General features: G+C 53.8%; 4 protein-coding genes across 4 annotated transcripts; 3 read left to right on the forward strand and 1 right to left on the reverse strand.

Annotated features, from left to right (window-relative positions):
• Positions 1–547: 547 nt before the first annotated feature.
• Positions 548–1,884, forward strand: CORC01_02531 (aminotransferase class-III; the record flags this gene model as incomplete). The annotated part of the gene is made up of 3 exons (XM_022614181.1): positions 548–692; positions 774–1,033; positions 1,093–1,884. The coding sequence occupies 3 exons, from the start codon at positions 548–550 to the stop codon at positions 1,882–1,884; spliced, it is 1,197 nt and encodes a 398-aa protein (XP_022479393.1).
• Positions 1,885–2,532: 648 nt separating this feature from the next.
• CORC01_02532 (asparaginase) lies at positions 2,533–3,633 on the forward strand (the record flags this gene model as incomplete). The annotated part of the gene is made up of 1 exon (XM_022614182.1): positions 2,533–3,633. The coding sequence occupies one exon, from the start codon at positions 2,533–2,535 to the stop codon at positions 3,631–3,633; it is 1,101 nt and encodes a 366-aa protein (XP_022479394.1).
• A 656-nt stretch (positions 3,634–4,289) lies between these two features.
• Positions 4,290–6,072, forward strand: CORC01_02533 (major facilitator superfamily transporter; the record flags this gene model as incomplete). The annotated part of the gene is made up of 5 exons (XM_022614183.1): positions 4,290–4,425; positions 4,488–4,635; positions 4,700–4,872; positions 4,926–5,051; positions 5,123–6,072. The coding sequence occupies 5 exons, from the start codon at positions 4,290–4,292 to the stop codon at positions 6,070–6,072; spliced, it is 1,533 nt and encodes a 510-aa protein (XP_022479395.1).
• A 2,245-nt stretch (positions 6,073–8,317) lies between these two features.
• Positions 8,318–12,033, reverse strand: CORC01_02534 (chitin synthase; the record flags this gene model as incomplete). Its single annotated transcript, XM_022614184.1, has 2 exons — positions 8,318–9,525; positions 9,576–12,033. 2 exons carry the CDS (start codon positions 12,031–12,033, stop codon positions 8,318–8,320), a joined length of 3,666 nt encoding a protein of 1,221 aa, XP_022479396.1.
• Positions 12,034–12,472: the final 439 nt, after the last annotated feature.

Below are 12,472 nucleotides of genomic sequence, written 5' to 3' on the forward strand. Positions count from 1 at the left end.
CGACATGTTTGACGCATGGGTCCGGGGCGATTTCGTGTAAAACCATTGGCTCAAGTCCTGGGCCTCCCTCCCACACTGATGAACCGCACATAATCTGACACCCAACGCATGTCGCTAAGCAGCTGCCGAGTTACATTCCAACCAAGTATACCGAGCACTTTCGCTCTCGAGAGGGGAATTCGACCCTATGGGCGACTGGATCGACGTATGCAAAGGATGCAGTCAGCCTACGCTTGGAACACATGTTCGGTTTTCGGGTATGAGTCTTGCTCTTTCCCGAGAAATCGGCCGGCCAGAAATCCCGAGCATGATTCGGCCTCCCGATGTCGCATACCCGAGCGGGGTTCATCTTATCTACCGCCCAGTACCCAGGAACAACACACTACACAAATAGAAGCGGTCCAGGTCCCGCGGGAAAAGTCGTCTGTATCTGAACGAGGAATTGGTTGAAGAGGCATAAAATCGCTCTCTCGTCTGCCCTATTATTCGCAGCAAGGATTCTTCGACATAACGTCTAGCACTCGTCGAGGGCCGACAACCAAGCACCATGACAAAACACCAACAAGATGGTGAGGCGGATCATCCCGCGGCCAAGGTTAAACAACAACTGAATGCGTACGTCGACCAGTACGCCGCAGAGAACCAAGGCTCGCGCCAAGTCAACAAGACCGCTTCGGGGTCACTCCCTGGAGGTACGACCAGATCTGTCCTCCACTACCTACCGTTCCCCTTGGCTTTCTCAGGAGGCCACGATTGTCACCTGACATCCGTAGACGGCGTTGAGTATCTCGACTTTGTGTCCGAGTACTGCGCCGGGATGTTTGGTCACTCGCACCCGGACATCATCGCTGCCATTCATAGCGTGACCAAGTCGGGCTTCACCTTGGGCGGGCCAAGTCCCAAAGAGGGCGAGTTGGCTGGCCTGCTCGTCGAGAGGTTTCCGAGTGTCGATGCCATTAGGTTTTGTAACTCGGGAACGGAGGCGAATACGATGGCGATTGCTACGGCGTTGCATTTCAACGGACGAAAGAAGGTCAGCAGCTGTGGTCCTCCGAGCCGGCCCTTTTACTAAATCATGCTTTTCATAATCAGGTCTTGGTGTTTGAAGATGGCTATCACGGCGGCACCCTATCTTTCACGCACAACAACCCGTTGATTCTTCCTCACGAATTTGCGTACGGTCGGTACAATGATGTCGAGTACACCCGTTTGCAAATGACCGACGACATTGGCATCATCATTGTGGAGCCCATGCAAGGAGCAGCCGGAATGATTGAGGGATCGAAAGAATTCCTCCAATTCCTCCGAGACGAAGCGACACGCATCGGCGCCATCCTCATCTTTGACGAGGTCATCACCTCGCGACTCAACTACGGCGGCCTACAAGAGATTTACGGCATCACGCCAGACATGACCACCATCGGCAAGCATTTTGGCGGAGGCTTCTCGTTTGGCGCGTTTGGCGGGCGCAAGGACATTATGGCCCTGTACGACCCGCAGGCGCCGCGGAGCCTCTTCCACTCGGGGACGTGGAACAACAACGTTTTTTCCATGACGGCGGGTGTTGCGGCTACGAAGCTCCTGTCAAGGGAGGCCCTCGAGAGAAATAATGAGCTGGGAAACAGGCTTCGTGACGAGTTGCGTGTGATATTTGGGTCCAAGGATGCGTCCATTGTCAAGCTCACTGGCTTTGGGAGTGCCATTGGCTTGCACTTCCAGGGTCCTTTGGCAGGCACGTTGCAGGAACTTTTCTTCTTTTACCTTCTCAGCAAAAGGGTATACGTTGGGCGTCGTGGATTCCTCGCCCTGAACTTGACTCATGGGGAGGAGCACATACGCCGTGTCCTCGATGCGGTCAAAGACTTTTGCGTAGATATACTATGAACAAAGCTATAGGATTCGCGCGCAGGACTATTGCAAGCTTAGCCTCGGATCGGAATGCATGCAGTTTGAAGACAATCCCAAGAGCAGATCATCTGGTGCCTATCTGCTAATTCAGCACCGCAGTTTCCAAAGAAGTCTCTATCGGCCGAGTTTACAACTTTCGGTCAAGTAGACAAGATTTAGAAGACAATTTTGAGTTCAATTTTGACCGCCGCCATCAGATTCAAAGTCCTCCCTTGGCGGCACCCACCGCCTCATCATAATGCTCAGAAAGGAAGGTTGATACCACGCAGCGTTGGCTTGTGCTTGGCAAACCCGAAAGTAACGTGGTATCAATTACAGTGCCAGCCTCCATCCGGTCCGGACCCAGCCAGCACTTAAAGCTCCCCGGACCCCTGTTTATCGGAGCACATCAGCCTATCGCGCGGGGTAAAACAACACCGGCGCGGCGGTTTGAGCAACCGTGCTCTAAATATGCTCTTATTAAAGACTACCGCCACAAACCGGCCAACCAGTCCCGTCTCATTTCACTTACGCCATCGTCACTCATTCTGGCAAATAGCCGCCAAGCTCATGCACTCGAGCCATTGAAGTCTGTCCCTCAAATCTCACTAAGCCCCCGGCATCACCTCCGGATATCCGCCCACCATGCCGGATCGCCGCTCCCCCCGCGTCCTCGCCGCCCCACTCATCCTCTCCCTCCTCTCCGGGCAGCACGTCCTCGGCCAAGCGTCGCCGGGGTTTCCCATGGTCATCAACACATGGGGCGGCCCCTTCACGGCGGCCACCGACGCCGCGTACCAAGCGCTCATCAAGCCGGGCACCTCGGCCCTCGACGCCGTCGAGATCGGCTGCGCGACCTGCGAGGCGAACCAGTGCGACGGCAGCGTCGGCTTCGGCGGCTCCCCCGACGAGCGCTGCGAAACCACCCTCGACGCCATGATCATGGACGGCGTCACCATGAAGTCCGGCTCCGTCGCCGCCCTGCGCCGCGTCAAGAATGCCATTGGTGTCGCCCGCCACGTGCTCGAGTACACCTCCCACACCATGCTGGCCGGCGACTTCGCGACTGAGTTCGCCCTCGACAACGGCTTCGTCGCCGAGAACCTGACCACCGCGGCCTCGGCAGCGCGGTGCGCCGAGTGGCAGCGCGGCAACTGCCAGTCGAATTACAGGCAGAACGTCAAGCCGGACCCCAAAGCCGCGTGCGGGCCGTACACGCCCGTGGCGCTCGACTCGAGCTCGTCCGGCTACTTTGACCTCATCGCGCCGAACTCGGCGCAGGCGTCGCACGATACCATCTCCATGATGGCGCTGGACGCGAACGGGATCATGGCGGCGGGTACGTCGACCAACGGTGCCTCATTCAAGGTGCCCGGCCGCGTGGGCGACGGGCCGATCACGGGTTCCGGCTCTTATGTTGACGGCGATGTCGGGGCGTGCGGTGCGACGGGCGACGGCGACATTATGATGCGCTTCTTGCCCTGTTACCAGGCCGTGGAAAGCATGCGGAGGGGAATGAGCCCCCAGGATGCGGCGACAGATGCCGTGGTTCGTATGGTGAAGAAGTACCCAGCCGTGTCTAGCGGGATCGTGGTAGTCAACAATAAGGGCGAGCACGGAGGTGCCGGGTCTGGATGGACTTTCACGTACGCCTTTAGAGGTGGCAAGATGAACGCTACCGAAGTTGTGACTGTGCCGCCCGTCGGCGTGAGCCTGTCTTTGCACGTTGAGTCGGAGTTGAGGTAGAAAACGATTTGCGTTGATAATAGGCTTTAAAGAATCGACGTGATTTGATCTCACCTCGAGATAGACTGACACTTGGCCTCCATCATCGAATGATCCATATCTTCAACGCAGGACCCAGACTCTTTGCGCTATGGGGGGCTTATCCAGGCTGTCATATACAACAGTCGAATCGTCAAATGAGATTCCAAGTTCAAAAGACGTCAAAGCAAGGTTGTCAATCACCATTGTGGGGTTTCAGCACACCATTGCCTCGCCTGGTTTTCGTCCGCCAATTGCAGGATGACCTGCCAATCCAGACACGGTTGTGCCTGATTGATAAAGTCCTCTACCGATATCGCAACCTTTTGGTGCCTTGGCATTCCCAACCGCCCTCTTGTCCTTTGACTTTGCGACTTTTGGCCGAACCAGCAGGACCCAATGTGTGAAGATTCCAATGTAACACTGAGCCTATCGCTCTTAATGAACTTGGCAAGAATTGCGCAATGGCGGACAAGTTCCGGGTGAGGGCCTATTTGGAACCAGAGCTTGTGAACCGTGTACTTCAATCCTTTTATTAGTGCGCTGAATTTCCCTCGCTGAGCAACAATGGGTATCTCGAAACCCGATTGCTCTCATCCTAGCGACTTCTGGCAGGGTAACTCAAAGATTCTCCAAGCATGTCATCTGCTCTGAAAGAGTCGGTCCCGAGAGACAGGTGGTGGGAGTGGAGATGGTTCTCTCCAGACGACACAAAGGAAGAGAGACGCCTGATCACAAAAATTGATCTTCTTCTCGTGCCTTATTCGGTCCTCGGTATAATCTGATCCGATCTGGACTTTTCAACTGTTGTTGTTGCTGATGTTGGGCCTCCAAAGGCTACTGGGTCAAATACGTCGACCAGTCCAACTTGAACAATGCCTACGTCGCCGGCATGAAGGAAGACCTCGGCTTTTACGGAAACGAGCTCGTCCAGCTCCAGACGCTGTTCACTCTGGGATCGGTCTTGGGCCAGATTCCGTTCTTGTATGAACCCCTGATCTCAAAACCCTCTGCTTAGTACTGGCATTTACTAACAAGCACTCTCAAGATTTATCATGACCTACGTTCCAATCCAGTATCTCATCCCGATTTGTGATATTCTTTGGGGAGTTTTCACGCTTCTGCAGTACCGCGTCCACTCTTATGCAGAGTTGGCTGCTTACAGATTCATGGTGGGCTGGTTCGAAGCCGCATTCTTCCCTGCAATGCATTATGTTTTTGGTATGATTGAGAGACTGGCGGCCGTTTGATACTCGCTACTGACGATAGCGTAGGCTCCTGGTATAGAGGGCACGAAATTGCTCGCCGGGGTGGTATTTTCTACACCGGCCTCGCTGCTGGTACATTGACGGCCGGTCTCATCCAAGCCGGCGCTTCGAGTTCGCTCGAAGGAGTCCACGGTAAGAGAAACGTTGCCAAAGCTCGCTCGCTTACGACTTATCCGATTTTTGTTGCTAACGAGTTGCTATAGGTATGGAAGGCTGGCGATGGATGTACATCATCTGCGCCCTCATCACCATCCCCGTCGGCATCTTTGGCTTCTTCGTGATCCCCGGCACCGTCGATCAGCCCAACAAGTGGTGCGTCAACGACAAGGACATTGAAACCGCCCGTGAACGTCTCGAGAAGCACGGCCACGTCCTGCACGGCAAGATGAAGTTTGGCCACGTCAAGCGCACCCTCCTAGGATTCCGCTTCTGGCTCGTCATCGCGACCGACGTCCTGTTCTGGAATGCGGGCATCCACAAGAACACGGGCTCCTACTTGCTCTGGATCAAAAGCCTCGGGCGGTACAGCGCGGCGCGCATCAACGAGCTGGGTACAATCTCCCCCGCGCTGGGTATCGCGTACACGCTCATCGCCTGCTTCGCCTCGGACATGTTCCTTGGCCCGGCCTGGTCCATCACAATCTGTTCGGTTCTGAATGCCGTCGGTCTCATCTTTTTGACAATCTGGACCGTTCCGGAAGGCGGTTTATGGTTTGGGTTTGCGACCATGTATTGGTCCAACGCTTTATCCTCCGTGTTCCACGGCTGGGTCAACAATCTTCTGCGAGACAGCCCCGAAGAACGAAGTTTTACGCTGGTGCTCATCAACTTGCTGTCGCAGAGCTCGACCGCGTGGACCCCCCTGCTCACGTTCCCGACGGTGGAGTCTCCGAGGTACAGGAAGGGCTTCTCGTTCTGTCTGGGATGCGCCATTGCGTTGATTGTGTTCACCTGGATTATGCACTACTATTTGAAAAGGGACAAAAAGCACGATGCTGGACCCACGGATGAAGAGACTAGTGACCACTCCGAAAGTGTCGTGGCGTCCTCGGGGATTGCACAAGTCAAAAACAGCCTGGACGTCAAAGGAGCGAATACGAGTGCCATAAGGACTGATAGGAAGACGGGCGATGACACGATCACAACAATTTGACGCCACCATTAGCTGTTGAAGGCTCTGCGTATATCCACCATATCGAGGCGTCGGCTGCCTCAAGTAGCTATCATTCGTAGACCAATAACTGATCTGATCTCAATACATGTGGTTACCTAGTGTATATGTATGCTGGAAGAAATAGCGAGTTCATAAAAGTTCTCGGCATGTGCTCAAACATATAATGGCCAGCGATATGCAATGAACTGAAAACCGACCCAATGCTTTTCCATCATTGCCCCTTCATCTCTATCCTTGAGATGACACGATGACAGTACACTCTAATAACAAGTCCAACATGCATGAGTGAAGTCTGAGTCCAATCCATTTGTAGACTCCTGATCAATGCCATCCCAATAATGATCATAAACAATGCTATGAAGTTTCCACAACTCCATGGCTCCTACAATGTCCCTGATCAAAGTGGGTGAAAAAAGATCTCAGGCCGCATGATGATTAGTGACCGCAAGCCAAAACAACAAACTTTCTTCGGCACAGCCCCAAAAGCTTCTGATGCTTCCAAGAAAGAAGGCCAGCTGAAACCTACAAGTACTACCTGAGCTGGTCATCTCGGGGAAAATATGCTCAGTGTGAACATGCAGTCCACAGCGAGCTTCCGTCACGGGACCGATTCGGTGAACGGGTTGTGGGAGATGATGATGAATTCCCTCGCTCAATCCACCGACCAAGTGTAATTTATTCTCTAGTTTCTTCAAATCTAGCCGGCTCTTTGATAGTGGCGCATATTGCCGTAGGAGTAAGAACGGGTGCCCTGTTCTGGCGCTGTCTTTCGGAGGCCGCTGTGGGGGCGCGCTTCCGATCAACGGCCGGGATTTTCGCCGATGATTCTAACGAGGCTGTTTCGAGCTACATCCCGATACTATCAATAACAGTCTCCGCCGGAGGTTTCTGGCATGGGATGACCTGAGTACTGCCTGGCCGGAGCCGATGAATTCGGTACCTTTGATATACGTCATTCAATGTGCCTTTCGCCAAGAAAACACCACCAAACGGATTTTTCAACATGCCCATCAATTGTTAGAAACATAGAACGGCGGAAAGGGCACCCCAGTCTGCCATGAAATGTCGTTTTGTTCACTGGGTAGGTATACCGGCTGAATTTGACTACAAGGATCGTCGGATGTCGACTGGAGAGTCTGAAATCCATACTCAGACTACTTCCGTACTTTGAAGGTATGTTGCAAAATATCTTCTCGCCCAAAAGTCTTTTCCAATCAGCCCACAATGGGTCAATCCAAAACAATTCTTCCCCAACGACGTTCACTCCCAAAGTCTCCTAGTAGTTGTTGCCATCACACCCAGTATCGAACGAGTCAGGAGTATGATTGGTGATCTCCGGGTAGCAGTGACGTCTTTCGCCTACTCCGGAACTGCGGTTGAATCATGGAAATCGACAGTCTTCATTTCCCGTGGCCACGATTCAACATATCGCATTTTCCCTAGGGCAATTCCTCATGGACAGGTCTTTCTGTCGGTCTTTGGTGGGGGGAGGTCCGGGGAGAGACGATGCCAATGAGACCAGATCACCAGCCATGTTGCTCAAACTTCATTACATCATTCACAGTGAATAGTGACCAAAAGATAGAAAAATGGTATCGTGAAAAGAAGAAACAATGCTTATTCTCGGGCGACTTTCCCGCCTCGAGACATTGTTTCCTTCATTTTTTGTTCGTACTAATCTCATCTATCTACACATGACTCTTTCAATTCTTCCCAATTCCATGTCTTCATGCAAGCAAAACAGAAAAACGGTCGTCGTGTCGTCGTTGTTTTGTGATTGTGACATGTTTCCATCGACATCGTCGGCATTGCTTCGTCTTCCTATCCCGTGACACTGGGATCTAATGCATATACACATTCCCTTTCATTCATTACAGCAAAAACGCGTCTCAATCCCAGAAATCCCAACATCTCTCTCACCTCGTCTCATCAAGACGGCAAAACACGCAAAAACCCATGTGATATCTCTGAAGGAAAACAACCAATGAACAGTCCCAAACTTACCTCCTTGCAACTTTTTTCGCAATAGGGAGATGAAGGAGAATCAAGCTCAAAAAACAAGCCGTAAAAACGCCTCAAAAAGCTGCAAGTCAAGCCCATCATCTCGTGACTCTCGTCGAGAATAGTGAAAGGAAGCCAACGCTGTGTCTATGTAGCAAAGTGGATGCAAGAAGCAAGCGCCGACAATGTCGCACCAATAGCGGACCGGGGGGTAACAGCGGAATCAACGCTTGAACACGCTGCTGAGTTTGCTCCCGCCGACGCTGCTTCCAACACTACTAGACATGCTGCTCATCTTCTCGCTGACCTTTTCACCAAATCCGCCCATCCACTTGGGTACCTTGAGGCTCATGCGCACCTGGCCGTCGACAATCATGCTAACAACGTTGAGGACGGCGAACGTTGTGGAGCCGATGGCGCGGAAGAGCGCCAGAATCGCCACGGACCAGAGAATGAAGGCAAGGTAGTAGTTTTCACCAATGCCGCGGTCGCTATACGCCTCAGACACGGCCATGGCGAGAATGGCGTTGCAGATGAGCCAGGAGAGCACCATGTAGGTGCGGACGCTCTTGTAGTAGTCCTCCTGCAGCTGCGCCTCGGAGATGGCCGAAGGGGGCACCTCGACGCGGTCGCGGAGGTTGCGGAGCGCCTCGTCGTAGCCAGAGTCGATGTCGAGCTGCTCCGACGGCATCTCAAGCTCGACACTGTTGCCCTTTCCGATGGCGCCACCCAGATCCGTCTTCATGACGTTATCTCCTTTGGTACCCCACGTAACGTCATGCGTGTTGCAAAATGCATAGACTTGCAGAGTGCAAATGTAGGCCGGCAGAAGCATGAAGTACTGACCTGCGCTGGTGAACAGGTGCCAGGGATCCAGGTACAAGAAGGACATGATGAAGTATAAGCCGATGGTCGAGAGAATCGAGACGATGAAGTTGGTGAAGACGTTTTCGCCCATGTGGATCTCGGGGTTGTCCTTCTCCTTCAGCTGACGGATGACGATGTAGAAGGTCGCAAACGTGGTATAGATCATGATGATAGAGTACACGACGATACTGAAGAGGTATAGCTTCTTTGCTCCCTGAGGCCGATTACCTAGTGAAAGGATGAATTGCGCGCAGATAAGCAAGACACAAATGTACCGCAGGACCGTGAAGATGTATTGACCAACGTTGTGGCCAAATGGATCTACCAAGGGGTCGCCCAGACCGCCTGCAACGAAGTAGAAGGTCAGGTAGAAGTTTGCCAGTGAGAAGTAGGTGAAGATGAGCTGCAGGAACTGGTAGATGAATTCGATGTGGAGGAGGATCTTGCGAGTGATTGTATGGTCGGTATACCAGATCTGCTTGAAGTGGACGAGTGAGTACACAGCAGCAAAAAAGGCACCGTTGAGCCAACGACGTCGCTGCGAGATGAACTCAGGAACAGTGTCTAGTGCTGTGTTAGTCAAGGACAGTTTCGATTTCGTAATGCTTTCTTACCTGGCACATCCGTTTCACCGTGACATCCCTTCACGTACTTCAAGACCCAGCTCTCGCCGCGCTTGGCGACCAGTTCCCAGCAGAGAATACGATCCTCGGCGAGGTACATGTTTGCCGTGAACACGTCCGCATGCTGACCGTGCAGTGTCTCTCCCTTGAAGTACTGGCTGAGAGGGCCGTGGCCTGTCTCGTCGTTCTGCAGAGCGTGGTATCGGTAGGCACTAAGCGCACCAGGTAAGACGGTAATGTAGCCAAAGATAGACTCAAGAGGCTTATCAAGAATGTTGGACATCTTGTACTCAAAATTCTGAGAGGCGACGAGCGGGTTCAGCAAATTCACTCCGAATTTGCCCTTCATGGCCTTGATCTCTCCGCAGGCACCGGCAACGTTCGAGTCGTTGTCGAAAGCCTTCCACAGGTGGTACAGGGATGTACCGCCGGGTCTGGTACCAACGTCAAGCAAGATGCACACATTGGGGTTCAGGGCCTTGCCGAAAGCGTTGAAGAACCAGCGATGTGAATTGAGCTTCCTCTGGTTCTTCTCCTTCAGACAAAAGATCAGCTGGCAAGGGACAATGCCCTTTTCGGCACCCTTGAACTTGAGATCAGAGTCGAGCGAGACCTGCGTAGTGTACTCATAGACGTGGGCCTGTACAGCCTTCTGGTTGACGTAATTCTTGGCGATGCCGTGCTGGTAGACACCCATCGCCGCCAGCGCGTCGAGCGTGCGAGGGTGAATCTTTTCTCTGCCGTCGGACACGATGCAGACGACAATCTTTTGCCAACCATTGTCACCCCACGTGCGCGATTTTGAACGGGCGCAGAAGTGGGAAATGTTCTTCATGACGGCGTACATGGTTCTAGTGAAGCCGAACTCGTCCTCGTTGTACATGGTGACGCAAATGAATAATTCCGTCTCGCGAGCAGTCTTGCCAATGGACTGGCGGAGCTTGTATCCACGTTCGACAAAGTCATCAGGGTCGCAAGTGACGGCTGTGTACCTCATGTGAGTAAATTCGACCTCGTCGCGACGAGGCAAGAAACTGTAGAGAATTGTGGGAATTTTGCACTCCAAGACCAGCTCTCCGTTGATGAGCTGGACCTCCTTTCTAGACATCTGCGGTGCGCGCACACCTCGGCGCTCTTGCATACCATCCGGAGCCGGACCGTAGTGTTCGACCTTTTCGTTGATGTCAGTTTCCGTCTCCTCCTCACTGAGCGTGACTTGGTCCTGAGACATGTACGATTCTCTCATGGGCTGACTTTCGCTGATATCGGTTTCCGGTCCGAATACGTCGTCGGCGTCATGAAGAGGGATCGAGACTGTGGCATCGTCGGCGAAAGCGGCCGAATTGCGGTTCGCACCAGTCGAGAATAGCGGCGCGGGTGGAAGGGGTCGTCTAGGGCTTCCACCGTATCTGGAAGATGGCGTTCCCGGTCTGGGGCTGCCATTGAGGTCTGAGGGCTCGTATATTCCAGAAGCAGGGGGTCTTGTGAAGTCCGAGGAGAGGCGCGAAGGGCTATATGTCCTCGTCGGTGATTGACGTCCTGACTGGTACTCGTACGGGTAGTCGTCCTGATACTCCTGCTCGTAGGTGCGCTCGTACTCGCGGGCATAGTCACGTCCTTGGAAGGGAACGTAAGTCGAGTCCGGTGGCGGCATGCTGGGGGGGTCTCGAATGGACGCGGAGCGATCGGACATGATGGACGACGCGTAGGATCGTCGGCTGGATCGGGGCCTATTGGTCTCTTCATGTGAGCTTGTGCTTGTGCTATTGGTAGAATCATCTGACAGCGGGGGAGCAGGGCAGCTCGAGGACTTGCGCAGTTGACTTTTCCGCAGTGAGGGACCCTCTGGTATGGTCGGGAGACTGTCCCGAAGCTGTGATTCCCTGATGGAGTCGGGCCTCTGCCTCTTCTGTAACTTTACAGTAGTGGATCGGACCGGTATGCGAGAGGTGCGCTGGGCATCAGCAAAGTCGACAACGCTCACGCCACTTGAGCGCGGCGTGTAGATGGGTGCCGGAGACAAGGGCGACTTCGGGTGGCCCTCCTCTTGCTGCCTCAATGCGTCGAGGTGGTCTGGTGTCGACAGTACCGGGTCTGCAGCGTCCGACTTGTTCCTGCGCAGCGATAGAGGGCGCGGGAAGAGGCTGGGCGACGAGTCGGGCGTCTTGTGAACCTGCCGAAGGCGAGGAATGGAAGAAGCGGAAGCGGGAGTAGTAGAAGCAGAATGAAAGGGTCGCGATGCGGCTTTGGCGCTGACCGGTGTCGATGTCGACTGCCGGGGCGCGCTGGGTGTTACGTACGGTGCTCTGTCCATGATGGGCTCCTCCACTGAAGTCAGTAGTCGAATGGCGGCGGGATTATTGGAGCGTCCCGTGGGAGTGTCGTCGTCGCGGTCGTCGTAGGGGGGGAGGCTGTAATCGGGCGGTCGCGAAGGGGTATTTGGGTCCATGATGGGATGTTGTTTGCGCCGCCGGTTACCGGGACGAAACGGGCAGAGGAATGCTGTATTGGATTGTTGTCAAAGGGCCGGTCTCGTGGAAGTGTTCTTTGTCTGTAACGGGCCGGCGCCACGGTAAGACTGTTTGAGCGAGGGATTGACGTAGCTCAGGTCGGCTTCGTGGCGTCGGTTCGGCTCCCCACGTCTCGATCTTTGGAATGAGCGTCCAGGATGTATGTAAGTGTCGAAATTCGACCAGAGGTTGCGCCGTTGGAATTTCTGGATGGGAATTCCAGGCGGCAAGGTTTGATAGTGCTAGAGACAACTAGGTAGCTTTTTGGCAAAGCGGGATCTCGAGAGATGATAAGGGAGCAATGTGTATGAGAGAGCGGGCAGCAGCAGCAAGGCAGGTAAAGCAAATCAGGCTGCGGGAGGGAGGGTCAAAAGTTGG

Source organism: Colletotrichum orchidophilum (assembly GCF_001831195.1).
Source record: "Colletotrichum orchidophilum strain IMI 309357 chromosome Unknown Scaffold_14.1, whole genome shotgun sequence".
In the NCBI taxonomy this organism is placed as follows: Eukaryota; Fungi; Ascomycota; class Sordariomycetes; order Glomerellales; family Glomerellaceae; genus Colletotrichum; species Colletotrichum orchidophilum.